The following is a 17,841-nucleotide window of genomic DNA, read 5'->3' as shown; positions in this document are numbered from 1 at the left end:
GATGTGACTCTGGCCACCAAGACTAGATTAATTCATGCCATCATATTCCCTATTACTATGTATGGGTGTGAAAGCTGGACAATGAAGAAAGCTGATAGGAAGAAAATAGATTCCTTTGAAATGTGGTGTTGGAGGAGAGTGTTACGGATTCCGTGGACTGCCAAAAAAACAAATCAGTGGGTTATAGATCAAATCAAGCCTGAACTGACCCTAGAAGATAAAATGACTAAACTGAGGCTATCGTATTTTGGTCACATCATGAGGCGGCAAGAGTCACTGGAAAAGACCGTCATGCTAGGAAAAGTTGAGGGCAGCAGGAAAAGAGGAAGACCCAACAAGAGATGGATTGACTCAATAAAGGAAGCCACAGCCTTCAATTTGCAAGATCTGAGCAAGGCTGTCAAAGATAGGACATTTTGGAGGACTTTCATTCATAGGGTCGCCATGAGTCGGAAGCGACTTGATGGCACTTAACACACACACACACACCTATTTGCCACCACTTTGCCCTCTACGTCTCAACCAACCCAGTGATCTATTTTTGTGAAAGGTTAATGAGAAACATTCCTCTTTCATCGTTACTAAAAATTACTTATTAATTTTGCAGCCATGGAACTATAACACATTTCTTAGGCAGTGCCTACCCTTCAATTTTCTTCAGGAATGTAAAAGGTAAAGGTAGTCCCCTGTGCAAGCACCGGGTCATTCCTGACCCATGGGGTGGCGTCACATACCGATGTTTACTAGGCAGGCTATGTTTGCGGGGTGGTTTGCCGTTGCCTTCCCCAGTCGTCTACACTTTACCCCCAGCAAGCTTGGTATTCATTTTACCGACCTCGGAAGGATGGAAGGCTGAGTCAACCTCAAGCCAGCTACCAGAAACCGACTTCCGTCAGGATTATAAACCATTCTTCAAATCATTCTGACTTTTGCAATGTCATGCTATCTCTCTCTTGTACTATAAAAGAAATGCAGATAGAAAATCTGCAAAATAGAGGAGGAGGAGAATGGAACAGCGAGGCAACATTTTTACCATGTTAAGCAACAGCTATCTCATGGTTGCTCCATCGTCTGAATCAGCCTATACAAGTCTCACATTCCCTGCAAAATCTGCAGAAATTGCCTAACCCAGACCTACTCCCTGAACCCCCTTCTGAATTTATGTTTGTGGAAACACTTCTAGCTGTGCAAAGAATACTTTATGCCACACAATTAGAACACCTAAGTCCAGTTGTCACTGATGTTTTGGCAGTGGCCACAGAAGAAATTGAATCAGATTTGAGCCAGACAAAAAAGTCAAAGTATGAAACAGAAGGACTTGTATGTTCACAGACCACAGAATGGCTGACCCGCACTGCTATCATAACAGGTCTTGACAAGCAGAAGTCTGCCTTCCATTGGCTTAACTGCTCTGATGTCATAAAGGGCAGGGCTGTCTTGGGCTAAGTAGGTGAATGCTAATGAGAATAGCAGAAATTCACACTGCAAAGTCTGTGAGCAGTTTTTGTTCAATCACCAGCCTTATTCTAAACACATTTTCTTGGAAATGATTGGTTTAAAGGGAAGTTCTTTTCAAGTAGGTGTGGTAGCAGCATAAGCAGCGTAAGTATCACTGAAACTCCACGGCCTTTCAAATGGCACCTGTTGAATACAAGTCAATTGAGTGGGTTTGGAGCTGTTTAATGAGAGAGACAACATGTGCTGGACATGCTATGGAATTATGCCCTCTTTAAAGTGCAAATTTTTGGGGGGTATGGCCCTAATTAAATACAGCACCATATTGAGCATCTGCAGTAAAGCAGTAATTTGCTTTTACCTGTAATTTGCTTTTTTGTCTCCACATCTCCTGTTTGCCGCAATAACCTCAATAAGATCGAGATTCCTTTCTGCTCTGACACTTCCAGCTTGTTGTCATTGTCTTCATACACCAGGTTCCTCAAAGCACCACAGGCCACCCTCTGAATTTCCTCATTTTGCACATTGAGAACTTCAAGGAGCTTGGGAATACCTTGCAGCAAATAAACCTGTTGGGGAAACACGGGCAGATGGTTAAGCTAAGCAAAACATTCTACAAAGACAGCAGATATGGAGGCACCAGATAAGCCTGCTGAGGAGTCTAATGTTTGGAAGTCAGTAGGAATGACAGTTGTTAAGCCAGGACCATTAATTTTGATACAGAAATGCTTAACTCAAGGGGTTATCAGCATGTTAGTGAAAGTCTCCTGAAATAGGCAAATTGTGCAGTTCAGTTTGGAAAGTATCAGACCTAGAAGTAAGGAGGCACTCATGACTGTTCAGGTTCTTGGCATGTATCCTACCACTCCTCTGAGTAAAGTTTGAAGCCTTCTCCAGCCTAAGACTTCCTCTAAGTTAAGTCGTTTTTTCACTGAACCGTAATCCGTCCATCAACTGACTGTATTCAGAAGTCACAAATTCATTCTAGTTTTTTTTGTGACAAGAACAAACCTGCCCTGTTCCTAGATTTATGTGCCCTTTCCCGTTTCTTTTAGAACATGGAGCAGAGATGGAGTTTTAGGAACCCTTCACTCTAATTACATTTGTTGCAATGCCTGGACTGGGGACATTTTAACTAAGTGTGGTGTCTTGTCTTCCTTACCCACAAACTGGGATTCTAAACCACAGGTTAAACCTGTTGTGTCAGTACATATAAGAGGAAGTGGTCCTCAAGATATCTTGGCCCCAAAATGTTCAGGGCTTTAAGCGTGAGTACCAATGCTTTGAATTGGACCCAGAAGTCCACTGGTAGTCAGTAAAGTTGATATAGTACTGGAAGTATATACTTCATTCTTCAAGTTCCACTTATAATGACCTCACCACTACATTTTGGACCAAATGGAGTTCCTGATAGGTCTTCAAAAGCAGTCCAATGTAGAGTGCATTGCTATTAACTAGTCTGGGTCAATTTACTAAAGCATGAATGTCTGTAACTAAGAATGTTCTTTTCTCGCTAACCTGCTGGGGTTTAAAAAGGCTATAGAATTCTAAAAAACAACAACACTCAACCTTGTAAGATTAAATTGTGGAACTCCCTGCCCCAAAATGTGGTGATGGCTGCCAACTTGGAAGGGGAGTGGACATGTTCATGGAGGAAAGGGGTATTCATGGCTACTAGTTAAAATGGATACTAGTCATGATGCATACCTATTATCTCCAAAATCAGAGGAGCATGCCCGTTATCTTGGGTGCGGTGGAACACAGGCAGGGTGCTGCTGCTGCAGTTGTCTTGTTCGTGGGCTTCCTAGAAGCACCTATTTGGCCACTGTGTGAACACACTGCTGGGCTTGATGGGCCTGGGTCTGATCCAGCAGGGCTTTTCTTATGTTCTTAAGATTGGACAAACAACTGAAGCCCACAAAGTTGTGGTCAAATCTGAGCACCTGAAACACCATGCATGTGAACGGCTGACATCAATCCTTCCCTAGTGTAATCATTCTAAACGTCTGCACAAACATGGTTGCCTGCAGTGCTGATATCACTTCAAAAAAAAAAACATTTTTTTAAAAAATTAGGAGCATGTGTGTATTATTGTATTGATTGGTTTCTGCCCTTCCATGTCATGGCTAAGTGGAGGCTACAAGTCTAGCAGACATCGAATTACAAAAACCAACCAACCAAGATAGGATTGTGAAACTGCTTCTTTTTTTTTTTTTAAACCCTCTTAATTATTGTTAGGTCTAGTAAAATTTGTCCCAGAAGCCAAACAGTTTTGAAAAATGGAATATTATGCTTTGCAACTAGATTTGAGTCCAGTAGCACCTCAGAGAGGGGGTATGAGCTTTTGAGAGTCAAAGTTCCCTTCATCAGATACCTGACAAAGGGAGCTTTGACTCTCAAAAGCACATATCCCACAAAAGCTTGCAGGTCTCTAAGGTGCTACTGGACTCAAATCTAGTTGTTCTACTGCAGATCAACAAAGCTACCCTCTGAAAGTTTGCTTAACAAGTACCTTTTTAAAGAAGCAAAATGTTTCGCAGTAAGGGAAGGCACAATAAGAGATGCTTCAAAGCAAGAGTTGCATAATTCAATACTGATTCTCTCATGGACAAACCTATCCTTGTATAATCAGAAGGCATGCATAAAAACATGGAAATGCGATCTCTCCCCTAGCAGAGGTGAAGAGCTTTGCTGAAGAATGAAGAATTTAACTGGCAGGTGCTGAGAACAGGGAAAGGTGAAATGTAACAAAGACTCCTCTTACCCTCGCGGTGCTCAAGAGGCAATCTGAGAACACCAGTTTTTGTTTTCACTCAAATATGCTGCCTACTCATTCCCCGCTCCTTTCAAATCCTTCTGTTCTGGCCGAAAGAATTGCAGATTTGCCTCTCCTGCTCGAGAGAACTGAAGCACACGAAGGATGTTTTTGTTTATCCTCTCCTACGCCCAAGGTTTACGTGCTATCTAAGGTATGTCATCCTCATCACATACAGATAGTTGGTATTCCTTTGACTCTGGTCCAATAGTGCAATCACAAGGACAACTTTCTGGAAGTAAGCCTCATTGACTAGGATTCTGAGTAGACCAGCACAGAACACACACACGAACAACACATGAAGCATCTTTATACTGAATCAGATCCTTGGTCCATCAAAGTCAGTATTGTCTGCTCAGACTAGCAGCGGCTCTCCAGGGTCTCAGGCAGAGGTCTTTCACATCACCTACCTGCCTAGTCCCTTTAACTGGAGATGCCGGGGATTGAACCTGAGACCTTCTGCATGCCAAGCAGATGCTCTACCACTGAGCCACAGTCCCTCTCTAATTTTCTGATCTCCTAATCATAGAATCATAGAGTTGGAAGGGATCACCAGGGTCATCTAGTCCAACCCCCTGGACAATGCAGAAATTTCACAACTACCTCCCCCACACATCCCCAGTGACCCCTACTCCATGCCCAGAAGATGGTCGAGATGCCCTCCCTCTCATGAACTGCCTAAGGTCAGAGAATCAGCATTCAGGAGGTGAAAAGATAGATGGTAGTCTGCAGTCCTGGAACAGCAAAACCAGAAGACGTTCACTGCAGTGGACTTGTAGCTACGGCTGTCCCCCACCCCCATATAGTAAAATAATAGAATCATATCCGAAGGTGAGCTCCTTAAAAAAATTACAGTCATAGAAAGCCTTGAGCGTCCTGCAGTATCACGCCGGAAACCGGAAGCCCTTTTCACAGTTATAGAAGTAATGAAATGTACTCAACCACCCTTTACCACACTTCACAGATGGAAAGAAGGACATGTTTGAAACTTTCCCTCTTCTCATAGCAATATTACTTGGTGGGTCTCTCTCCATCCACACGGTTGAAGACCTTTCAATGCCTGGCTTTATGCAGTACTTTGTAATAGCCTATCTTCCATCAGTTTAAAAAGCGCTAAGCATGATGGTTCTTTTAGACTGCCTTAAAATATATATTTATTAGATTTTTTTTAGTTGCCGCTCACCCAAACTTGCAACACTTAAACAACATCATAATAAATAAGTTAAAACCAATAAAAATCAGACAATACATATAAAATTAAGATATATAACTCGGCACCATACCAATATCAAAGCAGCCCAGAATATCTGGTTAACCTCCAAACGAGAAAAAGAGGGGGCCGCACCAAAACAAAACAAAGACAAAAAGCAACGATGGGTGCAAGGGAATAGAATTTAAAATTTAATCATTGAAGTACCCCTACACGTTTCGCACAGTCTTCTTCAGGGGGCTCTTTCTCTGCCCAAGCATGCTTGTGCAGAGAAAAATCCCCCTGAAGAAGACTGTGCGAAACGTGTAGGGGTACTTTAATAATTGCATTTTAAATTCTACTCCCTTGCACCCATCGTTGCTTTTTAACCTCCAAAGGCTAACCTGAACAATTCGGCCTTGCAAGCCCTGAGGAAACCAAGCAAGTCCCGCAAAACACGGGTGTCCTCAGAAAGTGCATTCCACAGGGGGCCATAACTGTTCCCCTGGTAACAGCTAACCCAACCATCCAGCATTGCCCTTGGTAAAGTACCATCTTCAGACCTATCCCCTTCGCTATATCAAATTTATGCCAGTAGGGTGTGTGTGCATGCAAGTATAACAGTGCTAATATGGGCGGAAAAAATAATAATAATAAAATAATAATGCACACTTTTTAGTCCACACAATATGCCGTGTACTTGGACTGCAGTCTTTACGGCAAGTTTGTACCTAACCACATGTGGGAAAGACTGTGGGAAAGTAGGGGGAAAAGTAGGTGACAACCTCATGCCGATGCTCCCCAAAACAGTGTCCCAGTTTAGAAGCAAGGTGGAGCAAAATATCCAGGTGAGAGCAACAAGAACAATTAGTCTTATATCTTTGGTTTTGTATTGTGTGGAAACACAGGCATCCTGGCTTAATTCTAACTTTCCCCACACTGTTGCGCTCACCACAATACGCGGTGATGTCAGTGCTGCGAAGGAAAGAGCAACAGTGATAAAACCAGAATTGGTTAGGGCAAATCAACAGCTGAACCAACCAAATACTGGTATCGCAACCTAACTATACATACAATAAACCAGAGCTTTGTGTGTTGTCTGAACCAAGTCACAAATGAACATTAATGTGAAGGACATAGACAAACATAAAAATAATAAAAAAACAGGTCCCATATATCATAGTCCTGGCATTAGGGTTGCCGACTCCGGGTTGGGAATTCGTGGAGATTTGGGGAGGGAGCTTAAGGAGGCTGGAGTTTGGGGAGGGACCTGAGTAAGGATGTGATGCTACACAGTCCACCCTTCAAAGCTGCCATTTTCTCCAGGAGAACTGATCTCTGTAGTCTGAAGTCCAGGAGAACCCCTGTCCCTACCTGGAGGTTCAAACAAATAGGAAGTAGAAATTATGCAAAAATCCCTAAGGAAAAAATCATCAGTACGCAGCCACTAGAATGTTAATTAATTTTACTACTCTTGAGGTACTTTCTTACTTATACAAGACAATAGTGCTAGCATACAAAATAATGATACAGTGAGCTGTTTCTCATACAATTACACAGTATATGGCAAACGGGTGTTGATTGTATACAGAACGCACAGAGTCCCCTGAGATCAACGAGATCCATTCCGTTGCAGTCCCATGCCGTTTGCAGATCAAAATCTTAACTGTGTAGTAACCACTGTTAAGGAATGTAGTTCGCCAGGGATTTTTAAACGTTAAATTCAACGTGGCTGCGTGGATCCTTCGCGCCGCGAATGCCAAAGAGATGCGCTTGCTCCAGTAGTCAGCTGATTATTGCTGGCCAATCGGGAAAGGTTCCTTAGAAATATCGCTGCTGTTCCCAGCTGAGCGTTGCTGTCGCTGCTGTGCACAGCTTAAGCGTTGCCAAATATAATATAATATGATATGGCAAGACCCCGATTTTTATCTTGTTTCCCTGGCTTCTTCAGACTATATATTCCTTTTATCTATAACAATAATGAAAGTATAATAATATCCACAACCCCATCTCTCAGCACAACAATGAAACTAACATCAATATTTCGTCTTGAAATTTCTACTCACCCGACCGCAACTTTGCAGTTCATGGAGTATGACTCTTATGTCCATTAATACAAAGCCCAATGACAATTCTAATATAGCAATTATCCACAAACAGGTGTTTCAATGATGTACGGTAAGTGTTCATGGTAAGTATTCTTTAAAAACTTTCATCACAGTGTTTCCTTTGTTACTATGCTGACTACCCATATCTATAGTAGACCTGCATGACAGGCAATTATTTAAAGAAAATTGCTGTAAATGAAACAGTATGAGGAGAATTATTACATATAACTAGATAGATCCATGGAGGAATTCAATCCATAAGGATGGACTGATTTAAATAGGTGGATAAATTTAGCCTCCTGCTGGCATAATATTCTTTCTACATAAGTATGTATATTTTTATGTAGCTGCCAAATTGCAAACAAACAAACAAACTGCATGTCAGTGTCCCTGTCCTTTTTCCAGAAAATGTGGGAGGTTGGCAACCCTAGCTGACACCGAAGTAGAAAAGAGCAAAAGTCCAGCAGCACCTTAAAGACTAACACAGTATCTTCAGATATATCAGACTAACACAGTATCTTCAGATATATCAGAAGCAGTGAGCTGTGACTCACAAAAGCTCTTTCCCTGCCAGAAATTGTGTTGGTCTTTAAGGTGCTTCTGGACTCTTGCGCTTTTCTACTGCTACAGACAGACTAACATGGCTATCTGTCCTGACACTGAAGGTTGGTTTCAGGTCAGGGGAAGGCTACCTCGCTGTTTTTGAGTTCTAGCAGTGATAAGCTGAAGCCCATTATAACTGCAGATGACTTAAGTGTGTGCTGAAAAATATGTTTGGCAAACCAGGTCTTTGCTTAGAAGTAGGAGAGAGCGGATGGTAGAACACAGCAGAACTTTTTCAGATTGGGACAAAGTGTTCCCAGCAGAGGTGCTGATAATGAAAGGGATTTGTTTGGGAGAGTTTATTTTGGAAGAGCTTATTTTGAGAAGTAGTTTGAAAGGCTGTCACTTAGAGGCAGGCAGGAAGCTGTTCCTGTTAGCCGCAGAGGATAGGACTTGCAATAATGGGTTTAAATTATGGGCGGAAAGGAACTGTCTGTATATTAGGAATTTTTTTAAAACAGTAAGAGTAGTTCAGCAGTGGCATCGGCTACCTAGGGTGGTGGTGAGCTCCTTGTCCTGAAGCAGGGAGATAAAAGGGCCGAAGGCGGGAAATGTAGTCAGTAAATCAGTCCAAGGTTGAGCACTGTTGTGTCAAAGTCCAAGGCATCAGTACAAGAGGGGGCAAAATCCAAGTCCAGAGTCAGGTTACCCTAGCCCCGTGTTGGCGAACCTATGGCACGGGTGCCACTTCCGGCACGCGTAGCCCTTTCTGCCGGCACACACGGTTCCTCCAAGCCACTGGTCTTTCCGGCTCTGCCCCACCCCGGATGGGGGAGGCTGTAGCCCAGGGGTGGGGAACCTCCGACATGATTGGCGGTGGCCCCCGGACTCTCCCACAGAAGCTGCCGCCATTGCCGCCGCTGGAGCGTGCGCGGCCAGCCAGGCGGGTGGGAGAGCGGGGAACAGAAGCCGAGCGCTCACACTCGGCATGGCCGGCGGCTTCTCCGGCTCCCTCTGGGCCTGTGCGGGCGGAGGGGCATGGCTGGTCGGTGGGTGCGAAGGAGGCGCCCTCTGCCCCACCCTGCTCGCCTCTCACAAGCCTGCTGCCGCGCCCCACCGAGTGGCAAATCCAAGGCAAAACCTCCCATGCATAAATGGCCTCTTTCTTTTTCTGTCTCCCTCTGTCCTTTTCTTTCTCTCCCTTGCTCCATTTCTTTCTCCCTTTCTCTCTCTTTTTCTTTCTTTCTCTCCCTCCCTTCCTTCCCTTTCCCCCTCCCTTCCCTTCTTTCCTTCCTTCCTTCTTTCCCTCCAGCGGCTTCTCCGGCACCCTCTGGGTCTGTGCGGGCGGAGGGGCGTGCAGTCCTATTCCACCTTTGAAGTGCCCACAAGCTATCCTCCAAACACCTTTCCATTTGTCTTGATATGTAGAGAGAAAACACTAAGGAATTAGTTGCCAATCTCCAGGTACTAGCTGGAGATCTGCTATTACAGGTGATCTCCAACCAATAGAGATCAGCTCCCCTGGAAAAAATTGCCACTTTGGCAATTGGACTCTATGGCACTGAAGTCCTTCCCCAAACCCCGCCCTCCTCAGGCGCCACCTCAAAAACCTCCCACTCATGGCGAAGAGGAACTTGGCAACCCTAGCCTCTCCCTCTGGGCCCCCTCTGGGGGTGGTATTCAGGTTAAATTGCCGCATTGGCACTCGGCGATAAATAAGTGGGTTTTTGGTTGCAGTTTGGGCACTCGGTCTCTAAAAGGTTCGCCATCACTGCCCTAGCCTGTTAATTGTTGGGCTGTTTAGAGCCAGGCTCTCTTGGGGAGGGCTTGTGCGGACTGCGTGCTGTTTTTGCCTTCCCTCTTGCTTTTTAATTAACATTTTCATAGCCATGAAAATAACAATGTAATAGGATGAGGGTTGTAGAATCTACCAGAAATCTAAAAACAGAACTGAAGCAAAGCAAAGTATTAACATGACACATTAAATGATGCAGATTTATACAGTAGGATCCTACTTACAGCAAGGCATACACAGTAGTATAGACTGCAGTCTATACTACTATGTACTATAAATTATAGCATATAATTTATAGTATAATATATAGTACAGTATATACTATAATTTATGCAAGTAACTTTGTGAATCATTTTGTACAGTGCCTCCTGATTGCCTGCACAGAAAAGCCCTCTTGAATAATACAGTTTTGCATACTTTGTGCAAAGCCAGGAGTGTAGGAGCCTTCCTGACCTCCTCAGGCAGGCCTAGGATTGCCATGTCCCTCTTCACCACCGGCGGGAGGTTTTTGGGGCAGAGCCTGAGGAGGGCAGGGTTTGGGGAGGGAAGGACTTCAACGCCATAGAGTTCAATTGCCAAAGCGGCCATTTTCTCCAGCAACTGATCTCTATCGGCTGGAGATCAGTTGTAATAGCAGGAGATCTCCAGCTAGAACCTGGAGGTTGGCAACCCTAGGCAGGCCATTCCATAAGGTGGGGGCCACAACGGAGAAGGCACGTGTATGTGCAGTTTTGCCCATTTGCAGGTTCACACCAGCAGAAGGCCCTGCTCCAATGAGTGAAGCTATTGTGGCAGCACATAGGGGAGAGGCAGTCTGGCAGATATGATGGTCCAAGGCCATGAAGGGCTTTGTCTGTAATAGCTCATACCTTAGATTGAGCCTGGTAACTGATGGGCAGCCAACGAAGGGCCTGCAGGATGGGAATAATGCTTCATCTAGCTCCCGATAATATCTGAGCTGCAGCACTCTGCACCAATTGGACTTTCTGAATTAATTTTAAGGGGAGACCAATCTGCAGTGCATTAGTCTAGTCTCAATGTTACTGAGGCACAGATCCAAGGCAGCCAGATCAGCCGTAAGGGGCCATCGTATGGGCTAAGTTACGTTGGGAGAAAGCCTTTTTTTGCAGCTGAATTAACATGCTTCTTTAGTAATAACATTGGATCCAGTATAACCCCAAGGCTCTTAACCCAGTCAGCAAGGGTCAGCTGAACTCCATCAAAAGCGGGGAGCACAGTGTCCCTCAAGATCTTCGCCTTCCCAACCAACAGCACTTCTGTCTTTTCAGGGTTTACTTTCAATTTGTTAACTCTTAGCCAATTTACCATAGCAGCCTGGCAGTTATTTAGGAACTCTAATGCATCACCAGGATATATTTGGATAAGAAGAAGAGTTGGGTTTTATATGTCGACTTTCTCTCCCACTTAAGGGAGAATCAAACCGGCTTACAATCACCTTCCCTTCCCCTCCCCACAACAGACACCCTGTGAGGTAGGTGGCGCTGAGAGTGTGACTAGCCCAAGGTCACCCAGCTGGTGCTGAGTATCATCCACATATTGATGACAACCAACCCCAAAGCTACAAATGATTTGTCCTAAGGGCTTCACATAGAGATTGGAAAGCATGGGGGATAGAATTGCACCCTGTTGAACTCCACAGGGTACGTCCCATTCTGATGATAACTGGTTTGCAGTAGTAACCCTTTGAGTCCAATCCATGAAGAATTATTTGAATGAGTTCAGCATGGATCTTCTGATACTTGCTTCTGCCTCTAAGCATCTCAACAAGGTGGTATGATCTACTGTGTCAAAGGCTGCAGATAAGTCCAATAAGAGCCAATAGAGAGGCATGCCCTTTGTCTATACTCAAACAGAGGTCATCAACTAAAGCTAATAGAGCCATCTCTGTCCCATAGCCTGGCCTGAAGCCAGACTGAAAAGAGTCTAGAGTAGATGAATTACTCAAGAAGGTCTGGAGTTTGTGCAGTACTGTTCTCTCAATTACTTTGCACAGAAAGGGCAGGTGAAAGACCAATCCCAGGATCTTATCAACATCCATCATGGAAACTGGGTCAAGATGGTCCATATATAGACAAGGTGGTGTATTAGGCCTTTCTTCTGGTTGCCTATGTTACAATTAACTTCCAGATCAAAGTGTACTCTTGATACTTTACAAGCAAAAAACTTGACAAAACTACCACACATAATTGTCTTTTCTTGAGATAATAAAGGCTCAGATTTTGGCATCAGGAGTTGCTGAGCTACCCTGAATAATTGGGATGGTTGTGACCTAGGTTGTGAACAAGGGCAGAGTCAGAATTTGAATTCTGATCACCCCAGTTCTAACAAAAGTCTAATGGCTTATGCACTGCGCTACAAATATCTGATCTGTTTCTGTGACAACCTGTAAAGGACAGCAGGCTCCAGAATTAACAGTTGTTTCCAAGACAACTGGTTCAACTTGGTCATAGAGTGAGAAAAACTGCACCTTTTGAGATGCACTCTGCTACAGAACATGCAAAAGGCAGAGGAACCCCATCATCCTTTGCATTTGGTCACCTTACTAATCTGATTCCCTAGGTTGGAAGTTTTAGGGTTTTAAAAAAAACAGAACTGCATGATAAGGTGAGAGGGGATTATTCTTTCCATTCCTGTAAGGTTTTGCACATTGAACCATATTGCTCTTACCTTTGGAACGAAAAAAGACATGCAAAAGATGTCTGCATGTCTTTTTTTCCCCCCTTGAGGGACAGTTTTATTAGGCAAAACCTTTCCAGGATTCAAGAATTCAACCCCTTCATATGGCCACAAATCTGAATCAGAGCCTGCACAGTTGAAATTTAGATGCTGGGAAGATCCTCTCATTGATTTCCTAGAGTCTCAAAGTTTTTCCTTCTTCTTTAAGAGGAGGGACAGGTGCTAGAGAGTTTCTTTGTCTGCATCTGAATTCTGCCTAGGAGTTACATGGGCTTCCTGGAGGCATGGGCGGCCCAAACTAAACACGCCACATCTTGGACTCTTTAAGAGCCCCTGCAGAAAAGCATTTGGCCCCTTGTGAGTTTTGGCAAACAGAAAAATAATAAACTAGCTTTATAGCTTCTTCATTTTGTTTTGTTTTCACGTTAGGACTGGGATGCTTTCTCTTATTTTTAAAAAATGTTTTTACGTATTACACGTGATTTTTATTCAGCATGAGATACATGGTAATTTATGAAGAAAGACTGAAAATTCTCTGAGAAAGGAACATAAGAACTTAAAAAAGGATATGCTGGATCAGACCAAGGCCCATCAAGTCCAGGAGTCTGTTCACAGTGGCCAATCAGATGCCTCTAGGAAGCCCACAAACGACAACTGCAGCAGCATTATCCTAACTATGTTCTAAAGCACCTAATAGGCATTCATTCTCCTTTGCACTTGGAGAGAATAGATATGCATCATGACAGTATTCATTGTGACTAGTAGCCATGGATAGCCCATAAGGAACCTTATGCTAGGGCAGCAATGGGGGAACCTAGAACTCAGGCTGGTACAAATGGTATGCCTTGGACCCAAAAAGCAATTCTTTTGCACAGCTTAGAATTGTTTTTTTTTAAGGAGGAGAAACTACAACACCCTGTCCATGGCACGAACGCGCGCACACACACACAAGAAAACAGGTATTCGGCCTTCCCAGGTCATCAGCAACATGGTCTCACATATACAGCAGGAAAAATCCTCTGTGAAAATACTAGAAGACCAATTTCAGCAATGGAATTTCATGAAACTCATTTCATTTTTATCCCTTTCTTCCAAGGAACTTGCGGCAGTATTCATGGCCTCTCCCCTCCCCATTATATCCTCATCACAACAGCCATATGATGTAGACTGGGTAGAGAGATTGTGACTAGCCTAATCACGGAGTTTCTGCCTATGCAGGGATTTGAACCCTACTTTCCCTGTTCCATAACAGATATTCCGTAACAAAGATGGAGGACAACAGAGAATAGGATACAGAGGTTTAATTTTAGCTCCCATATTCTCCTATATGGACAACGGGCACAATAATTCTCATGCAAGAGTATCCCCTGAAAGTCCATTGAGGGGTTAATTGTTACTCACTTTCCTCCTGGCATCTGCTCTCTGGAAGCTCTCATGCTGTATAAAAACAATAGCTGTAAGGACTCGAGGGGATGAGGCCTTCTCAGTTTGCAGTATACGTACAGCAAGCTCCAGAGTCATCTCCTCTTCTGGACTCCTGAGTGATTCAACATAAAAACTTAGTAAGTCACGACAGTGAAGATGCGTAACTAAGCCAATGGTTGTCAGTTTGTAAATAGCTCTTCTGCCTTGAAGAACAACAAGAGAATCTTGTGGCACCTTAGAGGCAAAAGAAGAAAAAGAAGAAGAGTTGGTTTTTATATGCCGACTTTCTCTACCACTTAAGGGTAGAGAACCGGCTTACAATCCCCTTCCCTTCCCCTCCCCACAACAGACACCCTGTGAGGTAGGTGGGGCTGAGAGAGTGTGACTAGCCCAAGGTCACCCAGCTGGCTTCGTGTATAGGAGTGGGGAAACAATTCCAGTTTACCAGATTAGCCTCCGCCACTCATGCAGAGGAGTGGGGATTCAAACCCGGTTCTCCGGATCAGAGTCCACCGCTCCAAACCACCGCTCTTAACCACTACACCATGCTGGCTCTCCAGCTAGGGTTGCCCACCTGCAGGTGGTAGCTGGAAATCTCTCACTATTACAGTTGATCTCCAGATGACAAAGATCAGTTCCCCTGGAGAAAATGGCTGCTTTGGAAGGTGAACTCTAAGGCATTATACCCTGTCAAGGTCCCTCCCCTCCCCAAACCCAACACTCCCTAGGTTCTACCCCAGGTATTTCCCAACCCACAGCTGGCAACCCTAATCATGGCATAAGATTTTTTGACCTAGAACCCAATTTAACAGATGCAAAATGTGTCAAAGCTCGATTGACAGATTTCAGCCCCCCTCCCCACGCTATGGTTGCCAAGTACCAGGTGGTGGCGGGCAAACCCCCGCCAATCCACCTGGCTGCCCATTGACCAGCTGAGGGTCGGCGGGCCACGCGGGCCTGCCTGCAGCAACACGTCACTTCCGGTTTACACCCAGAAGCGCCACATCGTAAAGGGCTGTTTATCACTCAACTCCCAGTTGGCCACTGTATGAATTCGGATAGATGGACCAAGGTCTGATCCAGCAGAGCTCTTGTTATGTTTGTGCTTACATGTACATGGTGCTTACAGCACAAGGTGCTCATAATGACTAACAGCATGCTCTTATATGTTGATAACAGTAGCCTAAAAAAAAAAAGTAGCACAAGGCTAAAACTTACCCAAGTTGAGACCTGCTGGTGGTGGCTACTCTTTCTTGCTCTAAGAGACCACTTCCTGATACGGCTGCCATAGCTGCTGTTATCCTCTTCCCACCCGTCTCAGCTGTAGCACTGGTGACTGAACCTCGCTGAGAGGCCTCCCTCTGGCCCTGTGTCTGGAAGGTACTCTGATGCCAACTGGACCTCATCGACTGCCTGTATTGAGATCCCATTTGGGAAGTCATGGGTGACCTGACTTGTCCCACAGCAGCATCAGAATTCTGGTAGCTCTCTTTATCCAAAAGGTTGGTCATGCTACGACTATTCCTAATTTGCTGATAGACTGGCACTCTTGGGCTGGTAGGGACACTGTCGACCATGGTCTCATGGGCAGGCCCCACATAGAAATGCCTTTGGAAGCCGCTCCCTCTATGTAAAAGGCTGGAGCTACCATAGCCACCAGCCTCAGAGCGAGCATATCTCGGTGGCACAATACTGGATCTCCAGCTTTCTCCAGGCCGTAGACTGAGACCTCTGCTGTACTGCAGGCCATTCTGTAGATAAGCCAACTTGTCGGGACCATCAGGAGAAACCTCTAGTCTCTTCAGGGGCTGCCTTTGAGACCTCTCTTCCATGGACTTGTATGAATTGTACTGCACACTTCGAGGACCCCAGCCATTTTCATAAGTAACTGGGGAGTTTTTCTGTTAAAAAACAAAAACAAAAACCAGAAATAACACCAGTCAACAGAAAGGTATGGAGGTAAACTATGGAAAAAACAACACCCTGTAATTTGGTTCAGTCCTTGTAGCAACAGGCCAGCCGCTGTGTGGTATCGCAACCAAGCTCACCTGGGTTTGGTAAACTCACCCAATTAAAAGTTAAAACGAGCTTTATTAGAGAAAATTTAGAAAAAGATATTAAAACAAGGCATACAGTTCAGTGATGGCAGGATGCATGGAAAAACAACAAAGCTAACTTGCTGTCTACTTACTGAAGTCCTAACACAACACAGTTAGTTCTCTAGGCATAAAGTTTCCAGAGCTTAATACAAGTGTCTTTCTGGCAGCCAGGAGGGGTAAGGGGGGGGGAAAGGGATCACATGAAACTGCCTTATACTGAATCAGTCCCTTAGTCTATTGAAGTCAGCATTGTCTACTCAGACTGGCAGTGGCTCTCCAGGGTCTCATAAGGATAAGAGACTATTCTTACTAGCTACACTTATGGAGAAAGCTAGCCCTAATCTCCTGACCTCCACAACCAACCATAGGGCTGTCTTCATGGAAGTTTCCAGGGAATGAGCAAATTGCCCCCTACCAAGTGAGATTCACAGCTGAAACGCATGATCCAGTTAAGCCTGCCTGGGAACCTGTCCTTGAGGAAGGCTGATTTGGGGGAGTGAATTCTACACCTGCAAGAGGCAGAGCTCATAGAATCATAGAGGTGGAAGGGACCAACAGGGTCATCTAATCCAACCCCCTGCACAATGCAGGAATTTCACAACTACCTCCCCCACACAGACACCCAGTGACCCCTACTCCATGCCCAGAAGATGGCCAAGATGCCCTCCCTCTCATGAACTGCCTGTCCTAGAATCAGCATTGCTGACAGATGGCCATCTAGCCTATGCTTGAAAACCTCCAGAAAAGGAGCACTTACCCCCTCCCAAGGAAGCCTGTTCCACTGAGGAACCACTCTGTTAGAAAATTCTTCCTAATGTCTAGATGGAAGCTCTTTTGATTTAATTTTAACCCGTAGGTTCTGGTCCGACCTTCTGTGGCAACTAGTTCAGGCTGGAAAAATCTTCCAAGATGGATACTCTCTTGACAGTCCTGTGCTCACCTCCACTGAATTCCACCTATTTTAATGACAGTGCACTAAAAAGTGCCAGAAACGCTTAACAGGTGAAAGCAGTAATACAGGATGAGAGATGCTTATGCTGGCTTGGATCCCACCCAGATTTCCACAGGTGCAAAGAGGGGGTGATTTCCACTGATTCCCCCCTCCTGAGGAAGAACTCCAATCCCCCAAGCTATTGCTGGGGGTTCCCTGTACCCCCCAGGTGCAGCATTTTGGGGTGTGTCTTGGGCTGCTGCAGGAGGGCGGAATCAGCAGAAACCACCCTTCTTTGTGCCTGCAGAAAACTAGGTGGGTTCCAAGCCAATATATGCAGCAGAGAGCTGTGAAGCGCTAGGGCAGTCATTTGAACTGAACAGAAGTGAAAAGGGCACAGTAGATGCAATAGTGGATAGACACGTTCCTAACTCCTCAGAGCAGGCAGCACTTCCAGCGTAGCCTTATGGCAAGCACTGGTTGAGCCGGTTTGTATATCAGTGTCAGTTAGCTGCAGGGTTCTCCCGAAGCATCTGAGAGTCCTGAATAGAGGCTGGAGTCTTTATTCTCCTAGCATACCAGTTCCTCCTCTAGCACCATCACATTTTCCTCCTGTCTTTTTGAGATCTGTGCCTTTGGACAGTTCCCTTCCCTTTTCTGATCCTTACATCAAGTATATTTGCCTTTTGCCACTTAGAATCATAGAATCACAGAGTTGGAAGGGGCCGTACAGGCCATCTAGTCCAATCCTCTGCTTAATGCAGGATCAGCCTAGAGCATCCCT

General features: G+C 44.9%; 1 protein-coding gene across 1 annotated transcript in view; it reads right to left on the bottom strand.

Moving 5' to 3' along the window:
- PKP2 (plakophilin 2) overlaps positions 1–17,841 on the bottom strand; it is a 71,011-nt gene that overhangs the window by 39,930 nt on the left and 13,240 nt on the right. Inside the window, exons 3-5 of the mRNA XM_056846582.1 lie at positions 15,246–15,928; positions 14,004–14,139; positions 1,817–2,024 (exon numbers count right to left, since the gene is read on the bottom strand). Of these exons, the coding sequence (XP_056702560.1) occupies positions 1,817–2,024; positions 14,004–14,139; positions 15,246–15,928 (1,027 nt within the window). The remainder of the gene's footprint in view (positions 1–1,816; positions 2,025–14,003; positions 14,140–15,245; positions 15,929–17,841) is intronic.

Source organism: Euleptes europaea, chromosome 3 (genome assembly GCF_029931775.1).
Source record: "Euleptes europaea isolate rEulEur1 chromosome 3, rEulEur1.hap1, whole genome shotgun sequence".
In the NCBI taxonomy this organism is placed as follows: Eukaryota; Metazoa; Chordata; class Lepidosauria; order Squamata; family Sphaerodactylidae; genus Euleptes; species Euleptes europaea.
The sequence above is the reverse complement of the archived record's forward strand: the minus strand, read 5'-3'. Positions and strand labels throughout refer to the sequence as shown.